At 32.8% G+C, this 14,083-nt stretch overlaps 1 protein-coding gene across 2 annotated transcripts; it reads left to right on the top strand.

Annotated features, from left to right (window-relative positions):
• The first annotated feature begins 8,392 nt into the window (after positions 1 to 8,392).
• Positions 8,393 to 13,028, top strand: LOC123214168 (zinc finger CCCH domain-containing protein 46-like). 2 transcript variants are annotated; one of them, XM_044633924.1, is made up of 10 exons: positions 8,393 to 8,924; positions 9,276 to 10,526; positions 10,618 to 10,782; positions 10,880 to 11,059; positions 11,161 to 11,255; positions 11,339 to 11,599; positions 11,705 to 11,858; positions 11,944 to 12,150; positions 12,235 to 12,321; positions 12,444 to 13,028. In XM_044633924.1, exons 2-9 carry the CDS (start codon positions 9,508 to 9,510, stop codon positions 12,305 to 12,307), a joined length of 2,154 nt encoding a protein of 717 aa, XP_044489859.1. In that variant the 5' UTR covers positions 8,393 to 8,924; positions 9,276 to 9,507; the 3' UTR covers positions 12,308 to 12,321; positions 12,444 to 13,028. The 2 variants fall into 2 exon arrangements, with proteins under 2 accessions (XP_044489859.1, XP_044489858.1); XM_044633923.1 differs by having other exon boundaries at positions 8,394 to 8,924; positions 10,880 to 11,065.
• Positions 13,029 to 14,083: the final 1,055 nt, after the last annotated feature.

Raw genomic sequence — 14,083 nt, 5'->3', positions numbered from 1 at the left:
ATCCGCTCATTTATTTTAAAAAACTGAAGTTTGAATACTATTACAATCTAAGAAATATTTAAGGAAAAGTATGAATTCCACAATAAAATAACTTAATTTTAAGTAGAAAAGAGAGCTAGAAAAAATTTGTAAATTAAAAATGAGAGGAGTTCCATTTTCACAATACTAAAATTTCACAATGAATTTCGCTTTGAACTTCTTAACCTTCAACCCTTAAAAACTTCTTAACTTTTAATTTTTTCTAATTACACGACACATTATCAGTTTTAGACATAATTTATAATAATTTTATTTTTGAGTTTTATAATCAAGAACACATATTAAAAGTTTAGACTCTCATTGATTATTTAAATAGTTTTATTTTAGCATTTTAAATAATGTAAGATGTATCAATATATAACTTTTTTACTGTTGGTATGAAATATTTATATAAATATATCGAATATATATAACTATTTTATATAATAAAAAAATATTAAAATAAAATTAATTAGATAACCGATAAACTTATGTTAAAACATAGTTTGGATGCAAAATTTAATAATAGAACGAAGAGAAACAATACCGGTCTCGTTATTTGACCCAAGATACTGCTATAATTTTTTAACAGTAGCAAGGGGCCTATATCATATGAATGATTCATGGCAGCGGCTGCGGCTGCACCATTAAAGATCAAGACTCAAGTGCTGTCAGAATGATAAATATTGTGATTTAACTACCTCTAAGAAGAAGCATCACAGAAAGGCACATGGGTGTCTCTGGCTCCTTCTCTTAACATAACTTGTCCTGTCGCTATTTTCCTCTACCATCTTTCTCACATCCTTTTAATTTCTACCTTCCTTTCCATTGCATGCATCTCAGAATTTATTTGTCTCTTTTATCATTTCTCCTTCTCTTTTTTGTAATCATTCGTCAGTGTTGAAAGATTCCTCTTTACAATGTGCTTTTTTTTTCCATTTATTTTTTAACTTCAAAGTTTCCTCTCCTTTTTATCATTCCTCTGTGTTTTATCCTATTGATTTTACCCCATCATCTCTTCCATTTTAAACCTGGACACAAGGAGAATATGTAAAAGGTTAGTCAAATTGGTCTCGCACATACAAGAACTCGGTAAAAACCTAATTCATATGTAAATCGGTGCTGGATTCCAGATAAATACAAAACCTAATTCTTGTAATTGATTACAACTATAAAAAAAAAAAAAAAAGGGGGGCTCATATTCCCTCTACTCGCTACCCGCAACTTATTTACAACTTTTCTGCTAGACTCCTTCCTCTTATGCTGGAAAATTTTCAGGAGAGTTTGTTGAATCTTGAGAGATTATTTTCGCTCACAGAATAAAATCCTTAGACAGTGATTTCTATTAAACAAATCATTGGCAACTATGAATCTTGTTGATGACTGTGTATAAGGATATTTTGTCAAAATGGAATAAAAAATAATAGTGGCAATAATTTAGATAGCATTACAGTGGAGAAATAATGAATGTAAAATCTAGATGGAAAGGGACAGATGATCGATATGATCATATCAGAATGGTGATGTATCTGAGTCGTGATCGAGTTGAAAGATGATGTGCTCGCTCCTTTGCCTTTCCCCATCTTTGATTTAAAGCTCTGATCTTGTCGCCACCTTTTGATTTTCAATCTTTTACTCACTTCCCCCATGAAAATCATGCTAACCCTATTTCTCCTATCATTCATTTTTCTCTTGAATGGTGTGGATAAGCTGAACCAAATCAAGTTTGGAATCAATCCAAACTCAAATCAAATCTATTACAGAAAATTAAGACAATTCTATAAACACTCAATTTTAAGTAATCAATTAATATATTATTATAAAATTAAAATATTTATCAAATATTTAAAATTAGATTCACCTAATTTTATAAATAATAATAAATAAATAATTTGGTCACTATTATTATCGACATGTGGAAGAAACGGATTTTTAGTACCAGAGCTAGACAAAGAGGGAGACAAAATATATCCTACGTGAAAATTTGTGTGAAATTCAACTATATAATATATATAATTTAATGAGTTAAAACAACCTTAGGATAATTTAATCATGCGCCAAAATTGTTCGTGGGACCTTGGCACATAAATTTATATTAATTTTATGTATAAATACATCCCCTCCATAGTATAAAGTCTAATTTTTCGTCTACCATGAAGCAGACCTTGTCCTCGCTAAGGACAAACTTTTTATTATATATTGTCAATTTTTTTATGATCATCGTCTCCCCCCGTTCAACTTTATACGGCTATAATCTTCTTATTTGTTTTTGATTATTTTTTCTATCAATTCAATTTTTACTGGCTTATCTAATAACTTATCACTAGTTCGAGATGAATTTTTTAGATTTACTTCAACCCTTATTTAGATTTAGTTAAGTTTAAGTTCTTTTTTTTTTTTAAAGGATAAAATTTCTCCTATGATAATAAAAATTTAAAATTAAATTTTATACTAAATTTAATAAATAATTTATTTAATATTATATTATTTTAAATTTGTATATAAGTCGGAAATTTTTTTTTTTAACTTCAAAATTATTTTTATAAGAAAAGATTTTAGATATAAGTTTTATTAACTAAATTGCGTAAATCAGTCTCATGTTGTTTTATTAGTTTACCAGAAAGTTCCACATTTGGAACTCAATTATTTGCGTTGAAATTAGTCTTTATATGTTTATTTTTTTCTGTTCATTTGATGGAACATTTAGGTGGGCCCCGATCTTACCAATCATATAGAAGTAAAAGAATAAACAATAAGGAGTTGTTGGGTCGCCACTTATAAATTCTTTCTTTCTTTATTTAGCCAAAAGGTAATCACAAATAATGAAACCATTATCCAAGGCAGTGGCTAATTTGAATAAACAGAAAACATTTTGCAAATTTCATAAAAGACCCTCCATAAATATGGACCTCTCCCACTAAGTAGGTCAACAATATGAGTAAACAATTCCTTCTCTATCACCTTTATTATTATTTTTAGTAAACCATATTCTTAGAATGGATACGAATTGAATTGAACTCAAACATCCTCTAATTTGAGTTTAATTTGAATAAAAAACTATTCAGATCAATTTTAATTTGAATTCGTTCAGCTAAAGTTACAAATAATTTGAATTTGAATCGATTCTTAAGTTCATAATTAGAAGCTTCAGTTCGAGTTGATGATTGGAATTTGTGACTCAACTTTATAACTCACTGATAAAACAACGTTATTTTACTTAATAATAGAGAAAACAATATCATTTTAGTAATTGTTAAACGATGCTGTTTGACATTATTTGAATTGAGTTGTAAATCAAACTTTAATTAAATCAAGTAATTTGTCTGACTTTTGAGTCAAACTATTCCTAACTCAAATTCGGTTTGATTTAAAAAACAATTCAACCCTTCAAGCTCAAGTTTTAGTTTTAACCTAAATAAATTTGAGCAAAGTTGGCTTTTGAACTAAATCGGCTCAGTTCAAATTTAGCCATACTATCTACATCCATTATACAAATATTTATGGAGTTTTACATTTTGGTTTACTAGATAATGTTGCGATTTTACAAATTGAACATTTATATATTGATACAACCATATACGATAACGAAACCCTTTTCACAAAATATTATCAATGATACTTTATGTATTAATAATTTGTATAAATACGAATATATATATTGACATGTCATGCATCATGTAGTTAGGTGATTTTAAATTTGGAGATAAAATAAAATAAAATTATATAATGATACATCAATATATATACTTATGTTTGTACCCATCAATTATTAGTGTTCGTAATATTATTCATATATTATATACATGTGGAAAAAAAATGAGAAATTGAGAATTGAAGACAAATAAGAGGGTTGATATGATAAGGGTGTAAAACATCCTATCAATATTGATTATTGTTCAATTTTGTTGGAACTAAAGTTGTAATATGGTCGACCTTAGTTTAGTAGTGTTTAGCTCGACCTTGACTCTATGACATAAATGTAGACTAGTCAAGCTTATCGAGCCATTAAGTTCTCAACTTGTGATACAATTGATTAACTCAAACTTAATTTGAAAAATTATTTTAAATCTTTCAAAATTCAAATAATTAAATTCAAATCTTATATTATTTATTTATTATATTCAAAGTATAAGGCCTAAAATTTACAATTTATAAGGGTTTATTGATATTTCTTGTCCAAAGCATGAGTTCATGAACTCATCAAACCGAATGATAATAAATTCAAATTCGACTCATTTATACCCCCTTTGGGTTGGACAAGGTGGGATTAACAAGCGGTACAAAAGAAGAGAAGCAAACAGTAGAAAGAAGATGTAAATCAGAAATACAAAGGGGGGTTAATTGAAGTTATACAGGTAATAAATTAGGAGATGAAAACAGCATAAATTAAGGGAGGGCACACAGAAACAGGTAAATAATTTACTATCTTTTCACAAAGTCGCTTTTCTAGGGAACACAAAAATTTATGTCTCTTCTCTTTACTTTTGATATCTACTACAGTAATGATAACATCCTACCCCATTGTATATTATTGTTTTTTAGCCGTTAACGTTTTATTTTGGGGCTTCAGAAATCGCCTGGGAAGTTTCGAAGTTTAAATGTTATTTAATCATATTTTTTATTATAATATATATATATATTTAATATTATTTTTTATATTTTATTAATATGATATTTATTTAAGAGTTCCGATAATACTTTGAGCATCTCTTTCAAAAGCATCTGTGCAAGCATATCATAATTATACTAACGTTTGCCATTAGTTTGCTCACGGCTGCATTTAATCCATGTCATGTCCATCTTCCTCCCTCCGTCTCTTTCTGGTTTGGTAACTTGCCTGGCCATGCAAAGACACCCACTTTACCTTTTTTTCACCGAGTTTGGTATAGCAGCAAACCATGATAGTGGCCGGTTTAGTAATAGCTGAAAGATGATTAACCTTGAAAGTTAACATGCATATCTCTATTCAGTATCTATGACGTAAGGTTAGATTTGAATTAAAACGATTCAACCTTAAAAATTGGTTTGACTCAATTTAGTTTTATTAATAAAATTATATATATTAATAATAAGTATTAATTTATATATTATCGATGAATAAATAATTTTAAATTTAAGATAAAATAATATTTATTATTAGTACACATAATTTTATTAGTATCCATCAGATTCCTCTAAAATATTGTAACTACTAATTAAAACTTCATTAAGGTTTTAAGTTAAATTATGTAATCCATTGTGCCATTGCTAATCACTTTCACTTTATAGTTTCTCTTGCCATATGCATACCAGTGGTAATGAGAGAAGAGCTACTTGATAATTGGTATCTTATCTTATCTTATCTAATCTTATCTATCATATATATATATATATATATATATATATATATAAAATTAATTCTGTTCATACATTCTGGATAGAGGTTAAGTTTAATAATATACTTTAATTGCAACTAATGAGCTAATTAGGATGAAATAGACTTTCCCTAGTTAATTTATTTACTTTAAGACAATTGCCTCTTATTATTTATGAAAATTTTCTTTTGTAGTAATTATGTTTGAGAAGATTGGCATGATAACTTATTCAGATAAATTTGGGTGTTCTAATGGGATTATAAATGTTGTTTTATTAACATTCAAATAAACTTGTGAATTTTAATGTATTTAGATAATATAATTATTTATTTTATTTTTAATTAAAAAAGTAAAATTATATGCACTTATAATAAATATTAATTTAGGTATTAATGATGATATGATATCGTATAATTATGTGTTACTTATCTTTAATCTAAAATCATTTAATTATATCATTAGTATTTAAATTAAGACTTTTTTAAAGTGTATGTAGTTTTATTGTATGTAAAATTATCCAATTATATTAAAATTTATTAGTTTGTATGGATAAATTCGTAAAAAAATTTGTAAATATGATTTCTTTTTGATATAAAAACATTGTATGTAATTGTAACTAACTAATATATATATATATATATATATATATATATATATATATATATATATATATATGTTTTTTGTAATAAGAAGTTCTATTCAAGTTAAATCACTTTTTTTAGTAAAATTAATCACATTAAGTAAATCAAATCTCAGATCTTATGATTAACTCTACAACCGATGATAACTTTAAAGAAAAATGATATTCTCTACACCCCATGTTGAAAAGGCTCTACTGTTTCTCTACCTCTTTCATGAATGCCAAAACTTTTGAAGCTCACTTTACTATCACAACAGGTTGAAAGTTGAGCTTATTCTTCTTTTTCTTTGTTGATCATATCCAAATGACCAAGCTTAAGTTTACAAAGATGAACAATTATGAGAAAAAGGGTAAAAGAAAGTGTAATTTCATCATATATGCATACAAATTAAAAAAAGAGAGAGATTTAGGCATGATTTTTTTGATGTTGTGGGGTAACTTGAAAAGACAAATCATAAAAAGGATATGTCTAAAACAACCATGCTAGCTATCCATGCAAATTCCAACACCCTTTGATTTTTTTCTAATGCCTCCTATCCTATGAAAAGATCAACTTTCTTTTTACTAAAGTCATATTATCCTTTTTCACGTTCAGTGAAAAATAAATTTTTTAATCTAATTAAATTTAAATTAATTATATCAAACATAAAAAACCCCTAATCAATCTTTTTTTTCTAATTTAGTTGTATGTTATTTTTTAAATTAGGTGAGATAAACCCATTAAATTAAATAAAAAAGAAATTTTAGGTCTAATAATTAATACCACTTTACTTAATAAATTAAAATTTTAATTAACCTCTAACAAGTTTTGAATCCTCTCTTTTATTTGGGTATACTCACTATTTTTATTGAAGGATGATTTTAAAAATCAATTGAATTAATTGATCTAACCAATTAAATTATCATCCGTCAATAAAAATAGTTTTAATTTTTTTAAAAATTATTTTTAGATTTAAATAAATTAAATCAGATAATTTAAATAATTAATATAAAAAATTATATTTGAAATTTTATCAATCAATTTTAAATATATATATATTATCATACATAATTAATAATATTATTAAAATAATATAAATTATATATTTAAAATATTTAATATTATTTATAAATAATTAATTGATGTAATTATTGATTAATTGATTTGATTACCGATTGCCGTCTCCAATGTCGTCTTATTATCTAGGTACATTATCAAATTATACTATCAACAGTAACAGAGCATAATAATTAAGCAAGAAAAAAAACTTAAAAACCAAAGAGAAAGAGAGAGACTCTAAAAAATATAGTGTAGGTGGGGACATGACATGACAACAAATGCCCACAAAATGATGTGCTTAATTAGAGAGACTCTTTTTCTTATTATTATTTTGAGGGCCAAACGACTATTTCCCACCCAAGGTATGCTGTAATGACGAGTTTCCACCCTTTAACTATGGAAACACCAAACACCCACCCATGGCCGGTTAGATTTAACCAAATCCTAACGGTGACAAGGGTAAAATTGTCATTTTCTCTAGAATATTAAAAATAAACTAAAATAGAATATATTTTGCCCCCCTAAACTTTAAAAACTAAAATTCCCCCCCCAGCCTAAGTTTTCAAAAATCGCAGTTTCACCCTCCCGAAGCATTGCCGACGGTCTCCGGCTCCACTGCCGACGGTCTCTCCCTCCCGAAGCATCCTCACCTTCCAGAGAACTCTTTCCTCCCATTTGGACTTCCAATCGGAGTCGGAGAAGCTGTGGAAGACGAAGAACTTCGTCGGGGAAGACGAAGTTCTTCGTCTTCCCAGTCGTCGTCGTCGTCTGGGAAGACGACGTCTTCCCAGACGAAGACGAGACGACGAGACGACTCGTCGTCCTCTGGGAAGACGAGTCGTCTTCATCTGGGAAGACAATCGTCTTCCCAGACGACGAAGACGATTTCTCTTCCCAGACGGCTTATCTCTGCGTCGGATACGTTGAGGTCGAGTTGAGAGGCGCCGTCGGTGGAAGAGAAACCGTCGGGAGGGGAAGACGGCCGGTGATGGCGCCGGAGAAAGCGACGGAAAAGGGTTTGGAAATTGGAAGGGTTTGGAAATAAACCCTAGGGGGGGAAATGCAATATTTTCAAACTTAGCTTAGGGAAAAAATGTTAGTTTTTAAACTTTTAGGGGGGGAAATGCAATTAAATTTACCACCGTTAGGGTTTGGTTAAATCTAACCGGCCATGGGTGGGTGTTTGGTGTTTCCATAGTTAAAGGGTGGAAACTCGTCATTACAGCATACCTTGGGTGGGAAATAGTCATTTGGCCTATTTTGAGAGATAAAATTGATTGGAGAGGCATTGACTGGCCCTCCCTCCCTCCCTCCAAAGGCAGAACCTAAATGGATTCTTAAGCACATCTCAACACAGACCCAATTGGAGCTGCCGATAGGATTTTGATTTGGGGCCCCTAGGAATGAAGGATTGGTGCGTGTAAGGCACTGATTGAAGATGCATGTGGACAGAGAGAAATTGCATTTGCATTTAAGCTTACTGCTGTTGTAATAAACAGAAAGAGTAATTGTGTGTCAGGGGTTTGGAGGAGCAAGAGAACGTGCAGTATTTCAAGGGCACATAGATCTGGATCCACTCAAGCCTCCCAACTCCCCACACGCTCCTCTCACTGCCACTCAGACCATTCTTTTATTTTTCTTTTTTTATAAACTCAAGAAGAGAGAGAGAGAGAGGGCTGTGAGTGTTGAAAGAGCCTAGGGAAGGAGAGAGATTTTAGCTTTGACTGCCCACTGATTGCTCAGAGCCCAATATACACAGCAGCTTCAGCTCTAGTTCTGCCACCATATAGCAAAAAGAAACGGAAAAAAATTCAAAGACTGAAGAAAGGAACAGCTGAAGCCAAAGCGGTGTTTTCTTATACCTCTCATTTTGGTAAGCCGTACTAACATGCCCAGAACTGGGTTTCAATTTTAATTTGGAACTTGAACTAAGAAAGAGCTTGAGCTTATTAAGTGATTTTTATGAGATTGTTGTGCTACTATTTCTTTTCTTATTAGTTATTACTGCAACTTTTCTGCTCTTACTCTTGTTTGCTTTATTAAGAAATGTCTAGTTTCAAGTTTCAAACACTAGCTACCATGGTTTTCTTTTCCTTGTAACAAAGGCAACTCTCAGCATCATCATGCCTCTCTTGGTTCTTTCAAGTTTTCTTCTTTTAATCACCACACGAGAATACAATCTTTTTTATCTCTTTTCTTACCTTTCTTTTCTTGGGTTTTGCAGGATTAGAAAAGAAAAAGGAGAGGCACTGCGCTTGTTCTACTCACTTTTGGTAGGTAGGGTTTGTTTGTTGAGAAAGAAGTTTTGCTTGTAACGAGAGGCCTTGCTTACATACCATAACCCTTAGCTCCCCACTCACTCACCCTCATAAAGCCAGAAACTTGTACTTAACCACATAGCATTTGAAGAGTGGGGTAGTTGGTGTGGAAATCTACTGTGAATCCATCATCCAACCATGGACGGTTATGAAGCAACAAGAATTGTTTTCTCAAGAATCCAAAACTTAGATCCTGAAAATGCCTCTAAAATCATGGGTCTACTTCTCATTCAAGATCATGGTGAGAAAGAAATGATTAGATTGGCTTTTGGTCCTGAAGCTCTTGTCCATTCACTCATACTTAAAGCCAGGAAAGAACTCGGTCTTCCTTCCAACTCTCCAAACTCACCTTCAACTCCACCTTCTCCATCTCCTTTCATGCCCAACAACCCAGTTAATATTTCTAGACAGAACTCTTCTTCTTCTTCTCGTCTTCTAGCAAACACTCTCACACCTCTCACCATACCAAATCCTTCTTCTTCTTCAGGTGGAACCTCTCCTTGGGGTGCTTTATCTCATGATCTTCCCAACCCTGATGACTTAATTACACCAAACACTAGTAGTAAAATGAATTCCTCAGCTTTACCTTTCTATGCTAATGGAGGGGGAGGCTCCAATGATATCATCGATGATATTAAACTCCAAGACCACCTTTCCTTTCTCAATGATAACTCACCAAGTCTTGTTAACAAAAACCAAGACTTGTTCTACCCACAACTTGACTTGTCATCTAGCCCACCAAACGGTGACTCAGTGCTCTTCTCTTCTTACTGGGGAGGCAGCTTAGTTCATAGACGGAGCTGTTCAGTGAGTGATGTGTTGGGGTCAGCTGAGGATTTGAACTCAGGATTTGGATGGAGACCATGTTTGTATTATGCTAGAGGGTATTGCAAGAATGGAAGCAATTGCAGATTTATTCACGGTGATTCAAGTGGTGCTGCTATGATGAGTTCAGATGGCGCACCGCTGGTGGGTTCACTGAGCAAGATTGAGACCATGGACCAGTGCCATGAGATTCTTAGATCTAAGTCTGCAGCTCAAGTTCAGCAACAAAGACTAGCTGCTGCTGCTTCACATCTTATGGGTGGTTCTTCTTTTCCTTACTCTCCAAAAAGCATGAACCTGTTTCTTCAACAGCAACAAAATGATACCCAGAGGTATAAACAGAGCCATTTCAGTAGTGTTCGTTGTACTCTTAAACGAGTCAATTAACAAAAGTTTCTTACAATTTTAATTTCAATGGTATAGGGCCGCGGCTGCTTTGATGATGAATGAAGATATGCACAAATTTGCCCGAACTCGGCTCGAAAGAAATGATTTTTCGAGCCTGGTGAACCCAGCTTCAAGACAGATCTATTTGACTTTTCCAGCTGATAGCACATTCAGAGAGGAAGATGTTTCAAGTTACTTCAGGTTTTGTTTAGTACTTAGCTAGCTTTAGTTTGTCGGTGTTTCTGCAAACTTGAAAAAACTTTGAGGCTGAATTCAATTGCTTCTTTTGATTTTGAAGAATGTATGGGCCTGTGCAAGATGTGAGGATTCCATACCAGCAGAAGAGGATGTTTGGATTTGTTACTTTTGTTTTTCCAGAGACGGTGAAGATTATTCTAGCCAAAGGTAACCCTCATTTTGTCTGTGATGCACGAGTGCTTGTTAAGCCATACAAGGAGAAAGGCAAAGTTCCAGACAAGTACAGGCACTCTCTACCTTCAACTCTAAATCTCATTCTTTTACTGGCTCTTATTTTCTTAGTTTTCTTAACGAAAATTTTCTTTTGCTATGTATTTGCAGGAAGCAACAACAGCAACAACAAGTTGATAGAGGAGAGTTCTCTCCATGTGCAACTCCAACTGGCCTTGATTCAAGGGACCCTTTTGATCTTCAGGGTAATTACAAACCCATTTTTGTTTTTCTTTTTTTTTTTTATAAAAAAATTTTGTACTGATTGTTACTCTCTTTAACTTTGTAGGGGCAAGCATCTTCTACAATAACACCCAGGACACGCTATGGAGGAGGAAAATGGAAGAGCAAGCTGATTTGCAGCAAGCCCTCGAGCTTCAAAGCAGAAGATTGATGGGCCTGCAACTTCTTGATGTTAAGAATAAGCATCACCATCACAGGGCTCTTTCCACAGGCAGTCCTATTCCATCCCCAACCCACTCTCCAAGTCTTTTCCATCAAAATCTAGTTTTTCCTCCATTCCAGAGCAGCGGCTCAGAACTTCACCAAGGTAATTTTCTGTAAAAAAAAAAAAAAATCACTATATCTCATCTACTCTGTTAGAAATCCATCAGCTTAGGAAATTGAGAATTGGAATTTTTTATATTAATTGCAGAAAATGGTTCAAGCCCTTTGCCATCTTTTTCTGTGAGCCCTTTCTCGGAGAAGCAAACAACAAATGCTTCCATTGGCAAAGAAACAGCCAGCAGTGAAGAGAATGGCAGTGGAAAGGAGAGCTCCAACGGTGAAGATGGTGATTTGCCAGAAATGTAAGTATCTTTAGGTCTCGAATATGAATTTGGTAATATTATGTTTGGTTTTCATAATATTTGTTTCACCAATTGATGATTACAGTTTGGAGCACAATCTCCCTGATAGTCCCTTTGCATCTCCAACCAAAGGGTGTTCAGAGTACTTGTCAGCTTTCTCCAGTATTGCCAATGGAGCTGAAAAAGATGAATCATCTTCTGCTAACAATAATTTGGTCACTTCAAACTTACTTCCTGCTAATGATTCACTAGACAGGGCATCTTTCAAATCCTTTAACTGTCAAATGCCAAGGTCAATAATAAAAAATTAAAACTTTTAATCATCATACTATCAGTGATTCTTCTTATCTTAATTCATTTTGGTGATTAAATTCAGGTTTTCATCAGGCCACGGAGCTATAGGCCTGTATACTGGCACAGGCGGGCCCACATGCCCAGTTGGAATTTAGCTTCCTTTGCTTAGGTCAATCCTCAGCTTTGGATTCTCTTGTGCAGATTTGTAATCTTCACGATGATACAAAATTTTTTGATGTATGGTACTGAAGTAAGTTGGTTTGTTGTGGTTGTTTTCATCTGTTTCTACAGGAAGACCGAGGAGTGGAACCAAACGAACTACTTTCATCAGAGATCAGTACTGTAGAGAACCACCATTGCCTCTATAATCACACATCTTTATCATCACCACCATTATCATGATCATCCTCACGTCATCACCATCCCTTGATACAATACTATTTGCTACCATACAAAATGCATACATAAAAAGACTGAAGGAAGTGGGTCAGCCATTCCTTTCTTTGTTGTATTATTTGTCTTTCAATTCAGTAGTTGAAAAGTTGGACCACAGATTAAAGAAAGAAACAAAGAAAAGCATAGAGAAGAAGATCCCATCACCGTTAATGTGTAGTTGTAACTTCTTTGAACAGTAATTTTCTATTTTTACCACTCCTGGTTTCCCCTGAAGGAGCAAAGAAAAGAAAAGAACCCCTTATATATAGCAGAAGCAGAAGCCAGAGTCCAAAGGTGAAAGCACAGTGTAACTGGAAAGCCTATTTTTAACCCACCAAAGGATAATATTTTCTTTGTTGACTTTGATGTGAAAAAATGGATAGGGATGGTAATTGTCCGTTTCAGATTATAAATAAAAAGAAGTAGATCCACTATTATTGATATTATGTATTTAGGGGTGGATTTCATTCTATTAATCCTTGAACTCATTCATCAATGTTGTCACATCAGACTTCTAACAATTTTTCTTCTCTTTCAAGCAATTTTTTTCAATGACTTTTTCTTTTATTTTATAATCTGATTGAATCGAGTTGAACCAGTTTTTGTTTAGGTTGATTTAGTTAAAACCCGATCGAATACCTACTATGTTTTCTCATCAGAAGACACAAAACCTGGCAATCAGAAGTTGAAAAAGAAGAAAAATCATCTTTCCATAATCTATGAGACAAAGTTTGTGCTTTCTCTGTCTCTTCAAAAGACTTTTGTATGCAAGAAGAGGAAGGGAAGGGAAGTGGGAAGGAGAAAGGGCCACAGCAAGGCATAAAGTCACATGGGTTGCACCTGGCTTAGGGGCCTACTTGAAAAGGGAAAAAACAAAATGAGATAGATAAAATTTGCCAGGTTGTTTGTGGGTCCAAATTCCATGTGATGTGAGTGATGATGCCCACTTACTCGGCTCTTTTTGAACTTTCTCTTGTAATAAGGCTGGCTGGCTACTCATTGACAGCGAAGGACACCTTCACGTTCACATTTCATTAGTTGAGAATTTTTTTAAAAGCCAATGCCAAAGCCAATTCGATTTTCTTTCAGTGACATACTTTGGACACCACACGTATGACAAAAGCTCTTAGTTGCAGTGCATGCCAGACCAGGCTAGGAATCTATTGGATTCTGTGCAGCTTCGTTCTTTATTATTTCAAAACATTTTTAACAGTGTCAGACTTTCGGCAGTGGTGCAATGCAATTTGAGCACGAGTTTGAGATTGATTGATTCGATGATGACGAGTTCATAAATTTGAATATAAGAGAAAATTAATAAATATCTAAATTAGGATGTTTTCATGTAATATTTTAAAAATTGAAGAGCGCAGATGTAATATTCTAAGTCATAATTTCAGTTAATCATATATTAGTTTTTGAGTTAGAGTGCGAGCTCTCACTCTCCCTTAAATTTAAAGTATTTGAGTCGGTTTTAAGTCAAATATTTCTCGAATCAG

This window comes from Mangifera indica, chromosome 4, assembly GCF_011075055.1.
Source record: "Mangifera indica cultivar Alphonso chromosome 4, CATAS_Mindica_2.1, whole genome shotgun sequence".
In the NCBI taxonomy this organism is placed as follows: Eukaryota; Viridiplantae; Streptophyta; class Magnoliopsida; order Sapindales; family Anacardiaceae; genus Mangifera; species Mangifera indica.
Note: the sequence above shows the minus strand (reverse complement) of the source record. Positions and strands in the feature narration are given on the sequence as shown.

Excerpts from the sequence above, each read along its gene's own strand:
- LOC123214168 (XM_044633923.1), top strand. The coding sequence starts at position 9,508 with ATGGACGGTTATGAAGCAACAAGAATTGTTTTCTCAAGAATCCAAAAC. Across the intron at positions 10,527-10,617 it reads CAACAAAATGATACCCAGAG|GGCCGCGGCTGCTTTGATGA; the intron begins GTATAAACAGAG and ends TCAATGGTATAG. Across the intron at positions 12,151-12,234 it reads TTTAACTGTCAAATGCCAAG|GTTTTCATCAGGCCACGGAG; the intron begins GTCAATAATAAA and ends GATTAAATTCAG.